The sequence below is a fragment of the Cydia splendana genome, chromosome 3 (genome assembly GCF_910591565.1).
Source record: "Cydia splendana chromosome 3, ilCydSple1.2, whole genome shotgun sequence".
Classification (NCBI taxonomy): Eukaryota; Metazoa; Arthropoda; class Insecta; order Lepidoptera; family Tortricidae; genus Cydia; species Cydia splendana.
The window spans coordinates 17,821,333-17,845,206 of record NC_085962.1 but is presented as its reverse complement, the minus strand read 5'-3'; the positions used below and the strand labels follow the sequence as shown (position 1 = coordinate 17,845,206).

Sequence of the window (23,874 nt, the reverse complement as noted above, 5' to 3'; positions counted from 1 at the left end):
TTTCATGTTACAGATGAAAACTTAAAAATTAACTAACAATTTGCACCGTACACGTCACACAACATAAAATGAATTGCCGCTCAAAGGAAAAGAGTAGGTGTTTTCTTTACTTATTGCCCCTTTCCTTTGGAGAGCAAATCATCGTTTAAAAAATATATTTTTTTAACGTCATTGTTAAAAACAGGTTACTGTTCCAATAACGATTAAACAAACATTCATAATCAACGCAAGTTTACCATCTGTAAATCCGAAGCGTAGAGCCGAATGCGACACGTCCAGAACGATACATGAAATGAATGGAACCAAACTACGGACCCCAATAGGTACAATTGCCAGTTGCCACCCCTAGGTACCTACTCATGCAGATGAAAATTGGCAATTACAATAATATTTCTCTTAGCGTTTATCCATTTTCGTCCTCGAATACCGTCCTAGAGTTACGGGTCCGGATTCTTTCAATTAAACAATCTACCGATTCCCCTAATCATTCTATCAGCATTGATCATGGTCAGATATGTACCATACATACCTTATCAGTGGATAAGTAATCAAGAAATGCCCAATTGATCAAAATAAAGCAGAGTTACGCACACATACACAATAGACAACATGAAACACGATTATGTAAAGGCGTCCCATTCAATTTGGCACATATATTTTCAATAGAAAGATGTACTTTTAAATTTCACAATGGCACTTCGTAGTATAATTTGCTTTAAGTACTTATTTCTATTAGAATTACACCGTGTCGCTAAACAAAATATAGCCGATATATAAGATATTTATAAAGTACACAGGTACATAAGTAGGTACTTTATTCGATTTAATTTTATATGAAAAACGTAATCATCACGATATTTCGTACGAGTCCGATTTGTCAAGTTCTTGTAGATATAAATGATTTTTAATGTCCATATTTACGAACGCGTTAAGTACCTTTGGATTAAGAAATGTAAATTCATGATGTACTTACACAGTATAAACGCTTACATTAAAAGTATATACCTACACAGACAGTGTTTAAGGAAATTTGGAAGACAAGCTCAATTATCTCTATTACATGAGTAAAAGTTAACAAAACATTATATTATATACTTTTAAACATAATACAGCAATTGATTTACCGTTGTACATAGACCATAGAGAGTTAATTAGACCGTCGTTATTGCTACGTTTTATCTGTGTCCTTTTTGCCTCATTTTCTATCTGTATGAAGTCAAGTAATGTCATTAATCCCGTGTAAAGACATCTTTCATTAAATAGTTATAAAAAGGAAAGTGTGTTCAAATTCAATTTATCACACAATTTGATTATTAATTTGACATATGCTTGATATCTTTACAGAACAATTGTGGCTCTCCATCACAGAAGGGACCTTATGCTTCAAGTACAATAAAGTCCTTTCCATTTGAAATTCCAACAGAAATTTGATAAAAAGGTCCTTATTGCACATGAAGCATAAGGATTTATTTTATGGAAAGCTACAATTATGTTTGAGTAACGTCACATTTATTACACATCATAGCGAAATAATAAAGGTTAGAGTGCTCACTCGACACATTAGTTTCCTTACTTAATAAATAATAAGTTGTATGGGAGGTAAGGTTATTAATTGTTAATTATTAAGCTTAAATCTTGTCACAAATAAGTTTTCCCAAAACTCGCTTAAAAAATATTGTAAATGGGTTTTCATCTATGAGTTACTCTAAGGTTACTTATTTCCCTGTGTTCACATGTGGCAAAGACGACGGCCTAACCCACCAACTTACAACTCCCAAACCTTTGTTTTATTTAAGTTTACTAAGTACACATTTATGTCAGACTAAATTATATTTAAATAGGCGAGGGTAAATTTCACTGCTCTCAGTCAGTATAGATGTACAAGTGTATAATCTGCTTCAATATAATAAATTCAGGTTCCATAATACGATACAATAAATGCGCTACAGCTAATAATTTAATAGCGTCTTTGATATCAAGTCTCACTATTCAATAAACTACTTGTTTTCTGAATTTACACACCTAAAAAAACCCTTCAAAACTATAAACAGCCATCTAAAAATATGATTATTAGAAAAATATCTAAAGAGGTTTCAATTTAAATTCATGTATTTAACGCATGAATGGCTAGCACAAACGAACTCATGACACCATGTTATAAAACGTTATTTACTTATTAACTAGTGTTACTGTTAACATAGTAACAACCTGACGGTAAGTTTGGTTAGCCCTTCACTCCCTACAGCATAATAGTTAGCTAGACGAAGTTTAATACTAATGTTTGGAAATTGATTTCGATATCAATTATAAGCCTACAACATTACTTAGGTACGATGTGTTGCATGGATGTTATCGTGTTATGGAAACGGAGCGAAAGTTTGGTGTGAATTACATAATTGACGTATATATGTATCATCATCATCATCATCATCTCAGCCATAAGACGTCCACTGCTGAACATAGGCCTCCCCCTTAAGCAATAATAACTGATTTTTAAAAAGCGTTTTCAATTAAAAGACACGCCCAGATCGCGTAGTCTTTTTCTAATGCTAAAAAAACGAACTATAAATGTCATCACTATCTATCTAGACTAATAACGTACCTAAATTTAGAATCGCCTTTTTAAATCTTGCTATATTAATATATAGCTATATAACTATAAAAACGTAGTTGTCAAGCGGACGCCAGGCTCCCATGAGCCGTGGCAAAATGCTGTGATAACGCGAGGAAGAAGAAGATTAAACTATAAAAACTATATCCTCCGTACCAAAGTTCCGTTCCTTGTTCATGAATGTCATCCTATGTCATGATAAGTTCACTGGATTTGTCATTAAATTTGTGACCATTGATGTAGTCATGTCAAAGAGATCGATGTCTATTTATATATTATGTAGTTATAACCGGACTCTAATAGAAATCGGCTTCGAAGCTATAGCCCCAGTTAGGCATGCATGCAATATTGGATGTATATGTCGCAGTCGGATCGTATAATCCGCCGTATTACATTACGGCTAGCCGTTTTCAAAAACAGGGGCGTTTTGAAATGCGGCGGTTCAACGATTAGCCGGAAAGAATGCGGTTGAATGAGAATCCGCCGGAATGTATTCGGCGCCATACGTTCTTCAACACTGGAATGTATTAGCCGTAATGTAATACAGCGAGTCATTAGCCGCCGCTTTGACAGTTTTTAGTTCTCATTTTTAAAACTCGTGGCGCTGCCTGACATAACAACAACAAACTATGACAAACGCTGGGGTGTCCATAAAATCTGGAGTTCGTCGGACTGTTTCTTTTAAAAAAACATTTCCTTCGCAACTTAACTAGACGGAGCCCCGCTTAGCGGGGCTCCTATTTCTGAGCGGTTTGCCTTCGGGCATCTGAAGCTACCTAACGAACCTAACCTACCTACCTATTGATTTAGTGAGACGTCCGTGAAAACATTAATTACACTTTAGGGAAAAAAGCGTAGGTAGGTAAGTAGGTTAGGTTCGTTAGGTAGCTTCAGATGCCCGAAGGGCAAACCGCCCAGAAATAGGAGCCCCGCTAAGCGGGGCTCCGTCTATTTAAGTTGTGAGGGAAATGTTTTGGAAAACAAACACATGTAGTGCGGTGGGACCATGGTAAAAATAAATTAAATTGCAAACATTGTCAAACTCCGGTTACGTAGGCGACCGAAAGAACTGGTCACTGTACAATTTAAATAGTAGCACGAGGCGGCCAACGTTTAGCACGTTGGCCGCCTTATTGAAGAACGCATCGCAATGACAATTCGGCTAATCGTCGAACCGCCGCATTTCAAAACGCCCCTGTTTTTGAAAACGGCTAGCCTTAATGTAATACGGCAGATTATACGATCTGACTACGACATATACACTGCTTCCTACAGCGTACAATAAATTCAGTCGATCAACCAAATACCGCAATGTAATGAAAATCACGTGCTACGTGATCGACCGACCAAACAGGCACACAAATGTAACATCAGTTAGAACCATTTGACATGTAACGTTTTGCTAAAATATTTATATAAATATTGGAACTGTCCTTAAGTACTGCCAACCGAAAATGTATGTCTTACATTCATTTTCATACAACGTAACATAAAAATATATGTCAAAGTTCCGAATCCTTTTATGTTACAATGTTTGTATTGTCTGGTAATAGCTATCAGTAACACTCTTCACACGATCACGCGTCAGTTTTAAAATAAGTCATCTTCTATTCACTGGAAAGTAATAGAATAATAAGGAAGGAACAAGTTTTCAGACTCATACAAATCAAGTCAATATAATTACAGTTAGTACTGGGTGCAGCGATCATAAGGTGAAAAGTTGGCTGTCACCGTGAATTACAGTTCTTATGTTCGCCAAAGAATTATTAAGTTCTGGGTGATTCCAGAAATGCCAAAAACCCTGCCATGGTTTTATTGTAATGTTTCTGTTCGGCTGGGTACCAGTTTGGAGTATGTTGCTTTAGATAAATTGTATTAAAAATAACACTGATCTATTATAACAACCATATCCATACCCGTTTAAAGTAGAAAATCTATAATTTACACCGAACTGATACTATACAATGATAAACGTGGTTTAGCATTTCTAGGGCCAATAAGATATACTAATTTATTTAATAATAACCTAAATTTATGGTAAGTCTGTGTATTTTATCCTCATTCCGATCGCAGCCTGTGTAATATACCGCATTATAGTCCCCAACAAATGCTAAGTATCAATATTTACTTATTAGCTCTCAGGGACTAAAATTATAGTGTCTGAAATCTAGCACCGTAACAACACTTAAAATCTAAATTACTTATACAAAGTATCGACATAACAAAAAAATCTTAACGCTAAAACAGTTAATCGCTTTGTCATTCTGCTAGAGAAGCTACGAGTAGCACAATTTGATATAATTAATAAATCGTCAAAACATAAATATATTATCATCGATTATATAATTGGCATCGACCGAAACATACTGTGGTCGCGGTTGACCGTCTAAAAGTTAAACTAGGCAAGAAAATAATATCAAAATATTGAAAAAGTCATGATCGGCTAAGAGGAAATTTCATTCGTTTAAATTAAATTAAAACGTCCTGACTGATTTGTATAAAAGTACAGTAAAATAGTTATAACGACCGCATAAAGGAAAATTAAAAAACAGTTAAGGATTGTTATTAGTGTAACGTTCATTGATTCCATTGTTTTAAAGAAAACTATAAATTGTACTGTATTGTACTTATTTTATAGACATTTAAATTTACGGCATACGCCAAGACACTTACACGCATGTAACTTATAATAACGGCTTAATTTTCGTAAAACAACGGGATCAATTCACATAACACTGATTACGGTACTTAATTATTTTTTACAATCCACCCTTAAACCCCGACGACGGCCACAAAACAACTTTTGACCAATGTATGGCGGTTGGCGTCAGAGTACACGGTGGACGGTCACGGTACTCGGTGCACGGCACACGGCGCACGCTCGGTGCGTGCGAGCATGGCCTCCGGGTTAGCAGAGTGCAGACGACGACAGACGAGAGACACACGGGACACACTAGATCTGCACGACCTTGCGGCGGCGCGTGAAGGCCAGCGCGTACTCCACGCCCCACACCACCACGCACGACATGATTAACGCGTTCTGCACGTGAATGCACAGAGCGAAGCTGCCCGAGTAGTCGCGGACGAAACCTGCACAACAAACAAAACGACCTCATTAGGTACTTGCTCGGAAAACGTAAGTATATAAACTCAAAAAAGCGCGTTTTCCCAGAGATAACACCTAGCTAGATCAATTTTTCGCCCCCGAAAACCCCCATATAGCAAATTTAATCGAAATCGTTAGAGCAGTTTCCGAGATCCCCGAAATATATAAATAAATAAACATACAAGAATTGCTCGTTTAAAGGTATAAGATTCCTTACATCGTATTTTCTTGGTATCGTTCGTATTTGTCATGCTACTTCAGTCAACCTCAGTACTTCACTACATCTTATAAAACAGAATCCCCGGCCGCGTCTGTCTGTGTGTATGTATGTTCGCGATAAACTCAAAAACTACTGAACGGATTTTCATGCGGTTTTCACCTATCAATAGAGTGATTCTTGAGCAAGGTTCAGGTGTATAATTTGTTAAGGTTTTGGGTCACCCGTGCAAAGCCGGGGCGGGTCCCTAGTTTAGTACTGAGACTGACTGAAATAGCATTACACGTTTGTACGTTTCCGCAAAAATACGATAGGAAAGGTTTATACACTCATTTCATTCATTAAAATATACATTTCATTCATTAAAATATACATTTCATTCATTAAAATATACACTACTGTATTAGTTAAGATAATTCATAAACGAATAATGTTATAAGAAATCTGAATAACGATAACCTTATTTGAAGATTTCTTGTAATTGAGTAGAATTTTCCGAGCCTCTTCCGCTTATTATGACTTATTTCCCTTTACTGTTCAGCGTCCACTTTGCTAATCGATAATAGGGTCTCAGTTACGAGACTAGTCACGCTAGCTATAAATAATGGTAGGACTTCTTGGAAAAAGGAAAACCGCCTTACAATTATGTCATCATCACTCAGCCGAGCTATGAAAGAAAATGACATTGTACCACAAGCCAGGAAAATATTGCAATTCTTTTAAATTGACTAAGTGGGTGTTTTAATTGATAATTGTTCAATTAATTAAAGTTGGTTGCAAACCGAGAACTAAAAATGTACATAGGTAAAGGAAGAAGTTTGTATTACTTTGCAACACCTTATTATATGTCTAAGCTGAAATGGCTCCATCCATCAAGACTATAAGATAAGGAAAAAAATAACCGGGGTACCTACAAACTATTTACTAGCTTAATCAAAGAGACAACCTCAATCAAATTTATAATTTGGATGAATTTTAAATGGATTTATAGCTATAAAGTTAACCATAAAAATGTATGACGTCTATATTTCGGTACATAAAAAAATTAATAATATTAGACGATTAAGGTTCAATAGGGTAGTTCCATCTATCAAATTTAAATTATGAAAGTATGTTATTTATTTAGTTTCTACCATAAGAAATACGAGTTTAATACCATTTTGTTATAAAAATATGAGATTTATTTTTATATTAACGGTTTTGGATTTTTTAAATAATTGCCGAGAATATGGCGGTAGAACGCCAATAATCTCCAAAAATGACTCACCAATAATAGGTCCAATGATGACGACGAAGACGCCCTTGCCGACCATGTGCAGGCCGAAGGCGGCGGGCAGCTTCTCGAGCGGGCAGTACTCGGAGATGGTCAGTGTGAAGTTGCTCAGGCACATGCCACGGAAGAACCCGCAGATGGACAGCCAGATCATCAGCGGCACCCATTCCCGCTGCTCCGCGAGCACTGCGTATAAAAAGACGTACGGTCAAGGAATTTAATTTTCACCACACCAGCTCGGAAAGACTTACTTTGCACTTCAAAAACGGATAGTTGCACTTTGCTATCAGTAATTCACATGTGAGGCAAAGTAATCAAATGCAAATTTTGGGTTATTTTCTTATGTTTGCTGGTAGAATTGACTTTTAAATGATGATTTTGGATGATAAATATTTAATAACATTCATTTGAATTTGATTTGGTTCGATTTTGTTTGATATTTTACATTTAATATTTGCTTCGGGTTGGTGTGGTGAAAAATTTTGTGTTTCACTCGGGGGCAAATTTTGTTTAACCCTCGTGCTTTGAAACCCTCGCAACGCTCAAGATTCCATTTTTCGAACCACTAGCTACGCTCGTGGTTCAATTTTGGAATCTTTCGCTTGCTCGGGTATCAATATTAGCACGAGCGGTTAAACAACAACTTTGCCCCCTTGTAAAACAAATAACTATTTAGTACCATTTCGTACCTCGTCACAGTGATAGTTTTTTTTTATATTGGGGACATCTTACACAGATCGACCTAGCCCCAAACTAAGCATAGCTTGTACTATGGGTAGTAGGCGACGATATAAACATATTTATATAGATAAATACATACTTATATACATAGAAAACAACCATGACTCAGGAACAAATATCTGTGTTCATCACACAAATTTGCCCTTACCGGGATTCGAACCCAGGACCATCGGCTACGCAGGCAGAGTCACTACCCTCTAGGCCAGACCGGTCGTCGTGATAGTATGAGGTCCCTAGCGACTTTCATATTGATTGTTACTGTGACAGCATACGAAATTTTACTGAAATTAAATTAATTGCCTGTGCTTGAAATATCCTAAAATATCCTCTACGTAACTATTCTCTGTTTTAATCCGTCGAGTCCCGCGAAAGTTATCTTTTAAGTCCCACAGATGTGATATCGCACAGATAATTTCATACGCGAGTAGTTGTTAACCTGAGGCTCGAGGTTTCTGATAGTGTATAAATAACTCGACAACTCTAGTGTCTAAGACTTGGCCAGCACTTTTTAATTGTTACTTTAGCTCATCTAACTCCATGGGATTTTGATTTGCTAACCAAAAAGCGACCTTGAAGTTTTAAATTTAAGGCTCATTTAGACGGTGCGAGAACTCGCATGCGAGTTTCATTATATTGCGGTATTTAATTGGTCGGCTGAATTGGATGTAACCAATAGTCCTTTAATGTAACTAAAATCGTATACGAGTTCGCGCGCCGTCTAAATCAGCTTTTAGAAAAGATTTTTTATATCATTGTTGCCGCGATATCACATCAGTGGAAATCGAAACGCTAAGAAGGATTAATTTATGTATAAATTAAGGAAGAAAGTCCTGTTCGTTTTTGTTTTCACTGGTAGCATTCGTTAATCTGGGGACACGGCAAGTGCCTTCGCCGAGTCTAGCAAAACAAATAGAAACACAGATGTGCCATCTATTATTATTAATATCAATATGCATATTACTAACCTGATCTCGTAGCCGCCAAAAAGAAAGCTGATACGAAAAATATCATTTTCTTGGATATAGTTGTCCTGTCAAAAATAGGGGGCAATATTAATCGCACCAAAATATCAGTGATGGCGGTCATAGACAGGCAAAACGCAGTATCCTCCATGTTGTAGCCCAAGTCTCTGATGAAGAAGGGCGTCAACATTCTAAACTGCAGTTCCCCGCTCCAAAACAGCGAGAGCCCCAGTAAAAGGTTCAAAAACGACCAGTCTTTCAGTAAATCTAAGTCCATTAAATCTATGAACTTTCTTAAGAAGCCTTTCTTTTTCTCCTCTTCTGGCTCTGATTTTTTAAAAGTTTTCATTTGTATGGCATCTTCGTCAGCTGTCTGAAATGAAAAAAAAAAACATTATAAGCTAGTGCGTGACACAGTATAAGGGCTGATTTAGACGGCGCGCGAACTCGCATGCGATTGTAGTTACATTGCGGACTGTTGGTTACGTCCAATTCAACCGACCGATTAAATACCGCAATGTAATGAAACTCGCATGCGACTTCTCGCACCGTTTAAATGAGCCCTAATACTATAAATTATAATGTTCAGCATACGGGCTTAATACAGATTAAAGCCAGCTAATAGGCCTGATGACAAATATTGAAATCCCTTTTATTATTGTCGGTACACTTGTATTGGTTCCGAAAAACACAATATTTCAGCTATACTCATAAGATTTAACATAAATAATTGCATTTTATTATAGCTAGTTTAAAAACTCGCGCGAAAACGCCTCGCACGACATTTGTGACGTCACCATTTAGTTGGTGGTAGGGTGGTAGACATTGTTTACATACTTACAGTTACGAATTTCCCTTTAATCCGAATGATATTGTTAATTCAGCACCATATATTACGATTAGGGATGATAAATACATTACAAAAATTTATCACTGATTTAAGATGAATTATTTAGATACATGTAAATTTTGAGTGAAAATCACCGAGCGCCGCCGGTTTTACTTTTTCATTTTTCATTTTTTCTAGTTACGACAGCCAACATGGCAATGATAGTTCCATTCAGCCAAATAATTAAATAGTTTGTTGGTGAAATATCGTATTATTTAGCATTTTATTTAGATAATAACAAATAGATATCTCCTTTATATCGTGTAATAATATTTTTTGGGCGTAATAAATGTTTAGTGGCGAAATAACATTTTTTTTGCACCTTCGAACTCTTTGGTGAGAACGTATGGATTTCGGTCAATGAGGTTGTCTATGTTGCTCTAAGAAATGAAATGTTATGGATTGATGACGTCACTGTTTAGAACCCTTCTGATTGGCGTTTCAGTAATAATGGCTGATTGGAGAATTTTGCAGTTTTATTTTATTGAATATATTAATAATCCTTCAGTTTATACTGAGATTGGGCCATTTTTTTTAATCATATTAACATATATGTTTCTTTGAAACCATTATTTCCGTGATTCTTTGTTACTTGCAACAGGTCTATTGTGATAGTACTTTTGAAAAGCGATCCAGAATGCAAGACTACAACAAGTTATATTAAACTCTTATCAAAGTGATAAATAAATTTATTAATAACAACCAAAATCAAATGATTTGCCCCTCATTGGGTGAGAAAACAGAAAACACTGGGGCAAGAAACACTTTTAGGGAATCCTCATACTGTTTCTCTTATCCCGAGCAAAACTAACTATGCTCTTACGCCACATGATTTAATTTTGTTTTTTGTAAATATGATTTTACCCGCATTTATTGACTATCACGGCCGGATACATTCAATAGTATCAAAGTGTTTTTCATTGAGGAAGAGAAAATCGTGCCACCGAGTTTGACAGCCAAACTAGAAGGCGCAATACCAGTAAAATTGTAAAAAGTCAACTTTTAACAACCAGAGAGGCCGCATACTGTACGGAGCCGTACAGCGCCACCTAAATTAGCCGTCAAATTTAAAGCACAATGTCTTATACTTCACACGTGTAGGTATAGTTCGTTTTTGTAGCATTAGAAAAAAGGTAAACGATACTGATGTCTTTTAATTGAAAAACACGTTTTAAAAATAAGTCACGGCAGATATGTAACAATTATAAATCTAATACGATCATTTATATTCTTCTGCTTTCATAAGTCATAAGTAATAGTTACTGATTTTTAAAAAGCGTTTTTCAATTAATACACATGTCAAGATCGCTTACCTTCTTGCTAATGCTAAAAAAACGAACCATAAAAGGCGCAATACTAGTAAAATTGTAAAAAGTCAACTTTTAACAACCAGAGAGACCGCATACTGTACAGAGCCGTACAGCGCCACCTAAATTAGCCGTCAAATTTAAACCACAATGTCTTATACTTCACACGTGTATTTAGGTAATAAGGTGAATGTTTGGTAGTATGATACGTATAAGTATGTTTATCTATATTAATGTTTTGTGTTGTTTTATATTCAATTTGACTTTTCATTTTTTTTTTTTGCGCCCCCTATCGTATATTCTAATTCTATAGCCTCCAATACCCAAAGGTTGTCTGGAAGAGATCGCTCTTAAGCGATAAGACCGCCTGTTGTTACCTCTATTGTATTTATTTATGTTACTGTACATTTATTGTAAACAACGTATATGCGAGGTGTGCAATAAAGAGTATTGTATTGTATGATAGTGAGAAAAGATCACGACCTACATCGAGATAGAGCTGCAGGTAGCTGCCGGTGAAGTCCATGTTGGAGATGTTCGAGATGACGGACACCTTGCGCCGGCGCACCTCGCTCATGTTGGCCGCCGACGTCACGCGCGGCATGGCCGCCACCGACAGCGATGTGTTCAAGCTATACACAACAAGAATTGATTAATTAAATATAGTAACTAGTTTCACGGCGTCCTAGCCTAGTCGGTGTTGACCCGCCTACGAAGCGTCACGGGTTTAAATCCTGTTAAATTCATTTATTTGTGTTTATTATTTCCATTCGGGGCGCGGTGTACGCCCTGAATGCAATTACCTCTCCCCGCGGCACTAGCCTGAAAGTTTATTTAATCTTTGAATCAATTCGGTTAGCAACGCGATGACGGAAAGTTCAAAATGCCGGTGTATGTATTGTGCCAAGTGCGGGCGTTTGTCAATTTCAAGTAAATAACTATAACAATAGCTTTTTCTTGTACCTCGTTGCCATGGTTACGTCAAAATATTTTCAACCGACTGCCCTAAGAAGCTTACACGCACATCGATGCTTATACAAACAGGACGTGCGCACATAGATCATCATCATCATCTCAGCCATAATACGTCCACTGCTGAACATAGGCCTCCCCCTTGGACCTCCATTCGTACCGGTTGGCGCACATAGATACTGAAACAATATCCGTAGTATAGGGAGCGTGCATGAACTATAGGGGAAAGCATAGGACCCGTCTGATTTTTGGCGCGAGGCGTAAATGTGAATTTTACGCTTCCGATGTACCCCACAAGGATGACAGAACCTACTATGCACAAAAAACGTACGAGAACGGTAGATGGTAGCACTTTCTTCAGCCCCCGCGATGGCCAACCCTCGGACGCGCACGGTCCGTATGGGCTCATTTAGACGATGCGAGAACTCGCATGCGAGTTTCATTACATTGCGGGTTTTGATCGGTCGGTTGAATTGGCCGTAACCAACAGTCCGCAATGTAACTAAATCTAAATCTTAATCAGCCCTATGGCGTCGTGTACCTTAAGCCTAGTTTGTCCTTCTTGTCGAAGTCCTGCAGCGGCTTGTCGGCGGTGGCGGCGCGCGGCATGCCGACGGTGCGCACGGAGGGGTGGTTGGCGTTCATGTTGGCGTGCGAGCGCTGCGTCGTCAGCTTCGGCATGGGGTGCGCCACCAGCGGGTTGATCTCGAACTTGTCCACCTCCTCCTCGTCGCTCTCCAATATACACTCCATCTCCTGAAACGAGAGGTATATCGCCGGTAAATTAAAACTAAACATTATGTAGTGAGGTGTAAGAGACGAGGCATGGATAGTTTATTTTTCCTGTCTAGTCGCATCTCAACCGATCTCTTTGGGATAATAGTATACATATATTACATATGTATTACGTGCATAATATTTAAATAACTTATCAAGCTAGATCAATAATTGGCCTACAAAGCAGTTATTTATAAATATTTAATTACACAAACGGGTCTACCGCGATATAATTTCATTGTTTTACCTTAAAACTCTTTAAACTCTCGCGTTTTATACACATATTTAATTACACAAACGGGTCTACCGCGATATAATTTCATTGTTTTACCTTTAATTCCGACGTTTCAGCTGAGTTGCACCAGCTGTGGTCACGGAAAGACTGTGTGTCTTTCCGTGACAACAATCATCATCATATATATAAAATTGAAAAACCAGAACGGGATAAAAAACGAGGGAAGAAGCGAGATGGCGCCTTACAAATTTCTAAAAAAGTTTTTGACACGTTTCTCAAATACGACGCACGTATGATAAGAAAAAACTGTTCTAATCTATTATCTAAGTATGAGAATATAACTAGAGCATAAAAACTATCGCTTTCGATGCGTATTTAATTTACAATAAGCAAAAGAAATTTTCATAACATTCTTCATTTTACGACTATCGGCTATTTTCGGAAACTCTCGGTTGATTTCGTTTCGAACTTCAAATAACCAAAATTATGTTTGTTATGTTGGTATGCAGTGATTTCGGCCTTTTTTACTCGAAGTAAAATAAAAAGTGATGTCAACCTCAACCTTTTACCTTAGTTTATGCCCATACGAGTGACATGCCATATAATGACTGATAATGACTTATCAATATCAATAGTAATTTGTATTTTGTTATTTTAAATTTCTTTTTGAGTTATGTTATTCAGATTTACTTTCACAGCTTCGGCAAACAAATTCGTCCGGGGACCGGGCTGCCGAGATGGGCCAAAAATACAAAGTTGATAGCAAGTTATAATGTAGGTAGATAAAATTTAAATGTTCAGATATTTTTGAGCGAAACGACCTGGTGAAAATAAGCAAACGTACAGTCAGCAGTCGGCCAAATATCGTAATATAACTCTGTTGCTATAGAAATAAGGATGTGTTCCGATATACTGGCGGAATACTGAGAGACAAACGTGGCTAAGCTTACATTGGCTCGGACACTTAAGAGAATGGGAGAGGATCGTGCCGTGACGAGAGCGTACTTGGGACAACGAAATGGGAGACGTCCAATTGGACGTCATAGGTATCTACCGCTGGAACGACGTAGTTGCTCGAGATCTGCTTATCCTCGGCCATGGGGACTGGCGAGAGCTATCGCAAGACCGAGAAAAAATGGTGTGTTTTGTTTTGTCTTTTCTCGGAGGCCAGGATTCACATAACCGTAGTAAGTAATGTTAGTATTCAGAAAGGGAAATGGGGAGTACGTACGTTTGTACCAAAAGGCGATTTATGGGCGGTGGTCGTCCATATTCGTCTTAAGGCGGAAATTAATCTAATGAACGTTTTCACAATTAGGCTTATAAAAATAAATAATAATTTTATGTTGAAACGAGTTTTAAATAAATAACTACGTAGATGAAAAAGTATAATTTTGACTTTTATCAAATCACATAATTTTTTTCAGATATTTTGCGTAATAAGTTATCCAAATAACGGGTACAAATAAGAAATCCCTATCACCGTTATGAACCCTGGCAGGGTTGACACACTCTTTATTTCATTTACGCGAGCGGAGCTGCGGGCCCGTCTAGTGAAATTATATCGCGGTAGACCCGCAACAAAACGCGAGAGTTTAAAGATATGTCCCATGGCTCGTATGGCAGCGAATTAAGAACTATGGGACATATTTTGGAGTAAGTTGTCTGTCTATAGGTCTACACCCATATTTTTACACTTGACGGTACATAAGTAATATGTAATGAAAATGAAAATCTTTATTTCAGGCAAGTAATGGCCCATACATAAATACCTTAAAACTAGCATATGTACATATTTTATAAAAATATATTTTAAAACTGAACACTATAAAACCAACCTTAACAGTCTGCATTTCGCAGTCAACCGGTTCCTCCTTGAGATGCCGCTTGACGGGCTGCAGAAGGCAGGAGCCCAGCACGGCGTGGAAGGCGAGGCCGCCGAGGATCACCACCGTCCACCGAAACCCGTACTCCTCGAGCAGGATTTTGACTAGTTGCGGCATCACCATGAGGCCGAAGCCCGTGCCGGCCATGGAGAGGCCGACGGCCTGGCCTCGCTTCTTGGTGAAGTAGTGATTCAGGGACACGAAGGACGACGATGACGCAAGCCCTACACCGAATCCTGGAATTCATAAAACAGTTATTTGAAACTTATGGATGACAGGATTTTATTTTTATGGCTGTTTCTAGTGTAAATTCGCATTACTGGCCTGACCTACCTACTAAAAATAAAGTTTACAGTTTACACATACCTATAGTTCTGTATGCAAACAGTCAATGAGGTAATGAAAATTAAGGGAAAACTGTAACTCTCGATCGATCATATTCGAACTTTTATTTTTATTCTTCTACATTACTTGACATTTATTAAAAATTACCTAACTGTTAATTTTGCTTAAATAATACCTATTGGAAGTAAAAAAACTGTATGCAAACAGTCAATGAGTTAATGAAAATTAAGGGAAAACTGTAACTTTCGATCAATCATATTCGAACTTTTATTTTTATTCTTCTACATTACTTGACATTTATTAAAAATTACCTAACTGTTCATTTTGCTTAAATAATACCTATTGGAAGTAAAAAAATTATCTTTCAAAACCGGCTTATTTACTTCCTAGCACTAATTCTTATAAAACTGCAAAATGTACAATTCTGTACAGTTATTGCCCATTCATTTTAATCGAAGTTTAACATCTACACCCATCTCTTCCAGATAATATGAAACTTTTCTATAAGACGATATTCCTCGCGATATAAGACGTTATTGATCGACCCCGCGGGGTCGGTCATTCTGACTTTGTTGTTCATTTTTGACTGACTAATTGGTTTGTTTACTTGCTCAAGGCTCAGGTGATAGTGCCGCCCACGACAGACCATGACTGTCTATAACCTACTTTTAGAAATGATTAACTCAATTTACTCTGGTATAAATAAACTCCCCTTATATGGCACACTACTGTAAAGATTGTGTAAACAGACTGGATGAAAACGAAATGTGCACGTAGGCTTCAATATAAGTAATTAGCACAAAACGTACGTGTTTATTAGCAGCGATTATTTTAATTAAACAAGGACTACATGGTCAGCTGACTCTTTATACATAGTTTAACCGTTGTATAAACGCAACGTATAATAAGTATAATGTACCTACTGTACCTACTCAGTATTTGGTGTGTAAATTATCGAAAAAAACCAAGTCTACATAATTTTAAAGCGTGGTTAACATTGGCAGTTGGCGGATTCGGAAAAATGTCGAAATCGAAGAACTCGTAGTCGAACCGAATATAATGGGTGAGACCAAAGCACATGGTCTCGGTTGGCTGGGCCACCTCGAAAGAATGGGTGAAGATCGTGCTGTAAAGAGATCATATTGGGTCGACCGACTAGACGCCGTCGTGGGGGCCAATTTTTGAATTTCGACCGCTCGATTTCGTGTATTTCATTCAATAATATCTCCACTACTAGGCATTTAAATTCTACTAATAGAATTGAAAATGAGTGGTCAATACCACTCGATTCCCAATTTCCATCGCTCGTACTTCAAAAATTAGCATTTCGCCGTTTTCCACCGATTTTCGAGTGACGAAATCGAGCGCTCAAAATTCAAAAATCGACCTCCTGTAGGTCGTCCTAAGTATCGGTGCGCGGATCGAGTGGAGGCAGATCTCCGGGAGCTCGGCGTCAGTGAAAACTGGCGTGAATCCACGCAGGACCGAGTAAAATGGCGTGCTCTTGTGTTGGAGGCCAAGACTCATTTTGGGTCATAGTCATCGCGCCAAACTAGTAAGTAAGTAAGTATATTTAGGGTCTCGGTATAGGTGTAGGTTGATAAAATTTCCAGGGTGAGACACAATGGGACACATCTTTTACGGACACAGTCAATATATTGATATTCTGTATTGTAATGAATACGCCTTTTAGTTTTTCTGTCAGCAGTTCGATGTTCTACAAATACGTTGTACAGAAATATAAGATAAACTACGCCAGTTATATTTGACAATACATTTTTGTGAACGTAACTGTGCATACTGAGCAATAAAACAAATAAACATTTGGAAGTGACGCAAAACGAGAGCCATAACAAGGTTCGTTTTAACGACTCATAAAATTGTTTTATAACAAGGCATTAAATCATTTAACGCTTAGAAGTACCGAGTGTGAATCATAATATTAATAAACAATAAGATATTTGAATAAAAAAGTTATAGGTGTATAATAAATAGTCTAAGCTTTATCCTTATTAAGAGCTAATATTAAATCAAATGATTAAGTTATTTTAAGCATTAGTCTACTATATCTAAAGATTCTACTAAATCTGAAAATGTTTAAGCAATAATGTCATGCATGATATGTAAAATAAAATAGTTTCTTGAGTTTTATGCATTTGATTTTAGCCAAAAAAGTATGTTAGTCAAATGTAAATGCGATAACGGTTTACGGTAAAAGGCAAATCGCGGCAGACAATAAACAAATACCTCTAGGTATGGTGAAAACAAAGTGAAACTAAATCTCCTAGAAAACACAGTCCAATTAGTTTGCGAACTACCGTTATCTTGAGTTTACTTAGCTCTCAAATATCGGCTTTAGGAACAAAAGCTGATCGTTAATTACAGGTTGTCATAAACGTGCCGATAAGAGCTATCGTCAACTGCACGTGCGGCTAATGTGATTTAACTTACCCCCTAGAATGCTGTATGTGGCTAAGATATGGGCTATGCTGTTCGCCGGGGCGGTGAACAATAGACCCAGGGCGCATATTGTCGAGCCGACAATGCAGACTTTTCTGTAGGAGAAGGTCTTTATGACAGGCCCCACGAAGAACCCGGAGAAGTTGACGACAGAGTCGAGCGTGCTCGCGATCACGGAGGCGCCCGTCGTCCGGACGCCTAGTTCGTCCAGCAGATCTTTAAACAGGAGACCGAATGACGGCTCCAGTGAACGCGTTGAAAACTGAAAATTTAAATGTGCCCAATTCAAAAATGATGCACAAATAGATAAATCGCAAATATATCTTGTTTCATGAACAAATATAGCTTCAAAAGGTTTATGATGGGGCAAAGAAAATTTAAATTGAAAGACGAATGAAAGTCATCTCATTATTGAGTTAATGGATAAGGGGTCATCCATTAATTACATCACACGTTTAGGGGGAGGGAGGCGGTCAAGAAAATGTGACATATTGTGACATGGGGGAGAGGGGAGACACAAACTTTGTGACGTCACTTTAAATTCATCAGTAACCGAAAATTTATTGAAATTATTTTATTCGCTGTACATTTAAATAACAAGTTTTTAAAACGACAATCGTTTTAATTCGTATAATTTTCTTTCCTAAGCAGTATTTATATCGTCAAAAACATTTTGATAAAATATTAATAATACTTAGGTACTTACTTAATTCGATTTGGCGATTTCGTAGAAAAAATGTGACGTCACACTAGGGGGGAGGGGTTTGCCAAATGTGACCAAGTGTGACAAGGACGGGGGGAGGGGTCAAAAAACCTAGAAATTCGTGTGACGTAATTAATGGATGACCCCTAACCAAAATTTTGGTACCTACTGCATATTCTTGACCTCTTTTTTTGTCATGTGATATGATAGTATTGATTTTAAAGTTGTCAATAAATACAAATTAGTGCACGTTATTATTTCGTTGATCGTTAAAAGGCACAAACAATACCAAAAATATAAAACACATAAAATTTAAAAACCATTACAGTTTAAGCAATTAATTATTTTCTTTTGGATTGAATACATCACATTATGTAAGTAGGTATCATCTATTATAACAAACATTATCACAATAAACCTATTAAGATTATGGTAGTAAATAAGGTAATAATGCTTAGTGCCGAAGTATCCAAGGATCAATAATATTCAAGATAACCTCATTTACGCCGTCACGCGCTTTTGCACGTAGGCACTGCATAATACCGTCATTGATAATTTTGGCACTACCCAACTACTTATTATCTAAGTACCTATAGTATGAACATCTTTACTATCTAATTATTAACAATATAGGTACCTATCTATTGATATTGATCGCTTTAATGATGACGCTTTAGATAAAAATTGTTAAACGAATGATGGCACTATTTTACTCATTGGGGGCTATTCATAAATTACGTCATTTCAAATTAGGGGGGGGGGGGTCTGGACATCGGATGACGGTAGCAAATGGTAGCATGAAGTAGGAGGAAATGGGGTAATTTGAAGCATGGTTTTTGGATGATTATAGGGGGGGGGGTCCAAAATCGTCAAAAATCGATGACGTAATTTATGGACAGCCCCTTGATACGAATATCAACGGCACTGGGGTATCATTTTGTGAAGGCTAGAATCCGATTTCTGAAAAGGTACCTAACATTTTATGACAAGTGCATGTTGACATGAAATATTTTATACCATTTTTCGTGTAATATTTCAAAATAATATCGTAACGTTTGATATATAATACCACGGCACATGGATAAATAAACAGGCAGAATGATTATCACTCGTCAACATAATTGAAAGCGTTTTAAATTTCTCTCCATTGAACGGAAACTAGAATCCTTTAGATCAATTTAAAGATATAAAGAATGTCGCGAACGCTATGCACTTAAAAGTAATTGTGTCAATTAGCACGTGAGCACAAAAGGTCTGATTAAGCAATGATAATTATGAACAAGTGCCCTGCTGTATACAGACTCGTTTATCATACAACAAACGGTTGTATAGGTTAAATGAACTTTATCATTCTATGTTTTAAACAATGAAGCTAAATTACAGACATTATACGATGACTGTTAATGTTATTAAATGACTACATAGACGTCTTGGTCTTACCTATAAATCAGAGATTAGTGTAGACGTAAGTACTCTATATCCTTAAAAGTTATGTCAGGTATTAAATGACTTACATTAACTAAGCTGACGCCTAAGCAGACCATCCACGCCCAGCCGCCGTCGGGGGCGACCTTCCGCGTCGCGGGCGGGATCATCTTGGTCTGAGCACCTTTGCTCTTCTCCACCGTCATGTTGAGCCTTCGTCACCTTTGAGCCTGCAACAGATAGAAAATCACTGTATAATCACTAATATTGTTCACCAAGTAATTATGTATTCACCAAGGAAAAGTTTTGGCCGAAAGGTGTCAAGTCCAGGCGGTTATGCGACCGGCTTCCTGACACTGCCGTGTTGCATTACATATCGTAGCCATAATGCATTCCAGGTTTCGTTTTTAGATACTATTTTAAAAGACGTATGCTATATATCTAGGGGCCCTTTACTGACTGATAATAAAGAATATTTCGAACGGTAAATAATGCGAATGTAGGTACGTGTTATGACAAATTGGTAGTTTTCCACGTTGTACCGGGGTTTTGACACACCACAGGACACTACATATAATCTTGCATTTTCGCGTAGCCTCCTACATATTCGTACATCCATATTCCATAAAGCATTCGCAAATGCACTCGCATACCCACTCGCGCATTGCGTTATTTAAGTTGTTACTGTTACTCATATCATAATTATAACTGTAGATAAAAAATGCGCATTATTGGCACGCCGCAAACACAATAGTCAAGTTTTAATTGAAATTGGTTGTTACAGATCATAATATGATATTCATGGTTACTTACATACTAATTCGTACCTACAAAAAATCCACATTGAAAACTAGAGCACATTTTATACATGCCTTAAATTAATTTGACATAATTTTGCTTAATCGGCTTTGTGCTCATAGAAAAGAATACAAACAAAACTACATTCGGCAATACGCACCTAGTTACTCAGGAAACGTGGTGTTTACTGACAAACGATCAAAACACACGATGGAAAAAAATGGCTCAGCATTTTTGGAGTAACAAAGTAAGAAAAAAGTGTAGTTTTATTTTAGCCAAAACCTAAATAAAAAAATCTGACACCTGACTGACTAAAAACATTAACCAAAAACCTAGCCAAGGCTAAGAGTCAAAGGAATAGATTACCTACTTAATTAAATTTGGGCACAAGACATCCTAGGTAAAATGTATCCGTGTATTAATTTAGGTATTATGTACATCCGAATAAACAACATCATTTGAAAAATGACGGACTACCTACTCGTGATGTAGAAAATAGACCTCTGTTTTACCACTTTCCTATAATTCAACTTCCCTGTTTAATTGACCGAACGTTAGCGAGGTCTCCGTTTCAGCTTGGGCAAAAATGCTCTCATATGACCGGATGTTCTCCTCTACAGATCGCATTTCTCAACTCAAATTTCAACTGGCCAAAAAAGCAGTGCAAAAATCAGTATTAATTACAGGTGTTATAACAAGGAGAATAATTACCAAAAATTTCGTTGGATGTATAGTTGAGCTCATATCTGACGAACTTTGTTGACTCTACCAGCCCTTGCTGAAAAATAGTCCATCTGATTCAGCTCAACTATAATTATTGAACCTGTGTAATGTTCGTACTTGGTACGCACGACACTTACGGCCGTAAAAATGATGAAAATAGCGTCACTACTCGCATGTCAAACATCACAGCACTGATGGCTATACATGACCTTAAATCACATTCGGCAACAAATGGGTACTTGTAAATTATCAGTTAATATCAGATCTGCGTGCGCCGGCAAAGGCAAGAGTTATCAGTAAGTACGAGTAGGTATCGTGGAGCGTGTTTTGAACGCCGGCCGGCGGACCACATCGACAACAAACCAACTGCGAGCGTATAAAAAACTAAGCCACGCGACTGGTTCGTGAAACCGAGTTCTGCGGTTATTTTCACCGTAGAGCGCAACGAGTCATTTTTCCCAGTATAACTAGTATAAGTGTGATCTCCGATGGCGCAAAATCGTTTGGGTTCTTTCGAACATTCTTATACCAGTTCGACTGAAGCGATACGCTTGGTAAATTGGGAGTAATAGCCCTGGAGATACGGTACGCGCGCCAGAATATAATCGTATGGTTAATAAGTACACGTGCTTACTATTTGGTAATAATGAGAGCAGATAATATGCAAACTTAACATGTGAACATTTTACAAAGAGTTGCATATCGAAATTATAGGTACCTATTTAATAATAGGTACTTCTGAACAGATTCGATATCATTTAACGATAAGTGGGTAATAAAGAAACAGTATCAAATGTAAATCAAGGTTTAAACATGTTTTTTTCATAGTTGGCCAAGTTAGATTACCTTTTTAACATTCAATATTCAATCATCGAAGATTTTACAACGACAGTTAACATAACTCATAACAACGATGAGTCGACGGCGAGAGCAATATCCATTTATTAAGGCTCTGGCCTGTACGAATAGGTATGTGATATGAATGATACTTATAAAAGAGGCACGTGTTATATTAATAATGCCGTTTCCATGCGCTGTCTCCAGATCCATGCTCGACATCGTAAGTAGAACGGATTCATTCAATGGCAGTAATTGAAGGACCTATACCTATATTTTACTCTCAACAACTCTCTCTCATCTCTCAAGTTATATGCAAGTACCTAACGAACACACCTGAATTGGAACATTACAAATAAGTATGTTATGGATAATATATGATTACTCGCCGAAATTGGCATATACCTAATACCGAGTAATTTGCAAGTTCGTATCGGCTTCCTGACGCTATTAAAATAGGCGTAGGCATTAAATTGGACATTAAATCGCACACTAACCCCAAGCGAAAATCAAATAATGAGGTCTGCACACATCTGTCGTGGTAACCAAACCGGTTATCATTATCATTAACTTGAAATATTCGCCTTACGTATGTATCTAACAGGCAAATACAAAAAAAACATGCATGTTTGTCCTGCTGAAGCTCCGAGAAAACCAATTATTTAGATAAAGCCGGCGTATGAGACGAATAGAGGATCGCCGGTGGAGAAGAGCGTGCCTTTCGTGGTTTTCGTAAAGAGAAACGGATTTTCAACCCAGCGACCGCCAAACGTCGGAAAACCGTGTCCTCAAATTGACGCTTGAGCAAAATTCGTACGATCGCACTCTGTTAAAGTGCTTGCAATGAGTACGGTACGACATATCGACATAACAATTTACGACGTCAATTTGAACAGTATCAGTTAACAAATAGCTAGCTCAACTGAGATGAAGATTTAGGTACAGTACAACAGAAGCCAGAACACAAGGTTACAGTCACGGTAGCACGCGATTTCATAAGACCTGTGCTCGAATAAAAACAACATAGGCCGGGTTATCAGCTTGGTTAAAAATCGTATGGTTTACAAATAACTCAGATTTACCTTGCCGGAGTGCTGGGACGTCCTAAAATAGCCTTCAATCCACTGGTAACCTTGCGCCGTACGGTGTCGCATGTCCCGCGCGTACAGTACAATTCCAGTTTCTAGCCAATATTCTCTCGTGACATAATACGAAGAAAACAACCTATTTCTCGTCGACAATAGGACATTTCATGTAATGAGTATAGTAACTATCCATTCACATGACTTACTTACGGAAACTATTAGGCTCATGGAAACTTTGTTGTAACCGCGTCGTCTACAGCAGATTTAATTATTTATTTATTTTTATTTATTTATTAGGTTCGCCAACAGGTGCAATACAAAAAATACTTATTAATAACAAGTTATAAAATAATATTGCTAGAGTATTCACCCAATTACAGGCAAACCCGGCATGCTTGTAACAGATATTGCTTACATATGTTTTTTATCCTAAGTACCTACTAAACTAGTAGCTACTAAATATAAATCCAGGTTGTAGTAGAATACAGAAAATAAGCTTAGTAACTAATGATGAGTAATGAC

General features: G+C 37.4%; 2 protein-coding genes across 2 annotated transcripts in view; both read right to left on the bottom strand.

Annotated features, from left to right (window-relative positions):
* Positions 1-713: 713 nt before the first annotated feature.
* The window catches only part of LOC134806774 (uncharacterized), a 123,600-nt gene continuing 100,439 nt past the window's right edge, over positions 714-23,874 (bottom strand). Inside the window, exon 4 of the transcript XR_010146555.1 lies at positions 714-729. The gene's annotated coding sequence lies outside the window, so the exon portion shown is untranslated. The remainder of the gene's footprint in view (positions 730-23,874) is intronic.
* LOC134806812 (uncharacterized) overlaps positions 3,569-23,874 on the bottom strand; it is a 44,521-nt gene continuing 24,215 nt past the window's right edge. Inside the window, exons 2-9 of the mRNA XM_063780197.1 lie at positions 19,999-20,139; positions 17,773-18,043; positions 14,929-15,212; positions 12,620-12,834; positions 11,594-11,738; positions 8,914-9,283; positions 7,202-7,393; positions 3,569-5,701 (exon numbers count right to left, since the gene is read on the bottom strand). Coding sequence (XP_063636267.1) covers positions 5,565-5,701; positions 7,202-7,393; positions 8,914-9,283; positions 11,594-11,738; positions 12,620-12,834; positions 14,929-15,212; positions 17,773-18,043; positions 19,999-20,115 — 1,731 coding nt within the window. The 5' untranslated portion in view covers positions 20,116-20,139 and the 3' untranslated portion in view covers positions 3,569-5,564. The remainder of the gene's footprint in view (positions 5,702-7,201; positions 7,394-8,913; positions 9,284-11,593; positions 11,739-12,619; positions 12,835-14,928; positions 15,213-17,772; positions 18,044-19,998; positions 20,140-23,874) is intronic.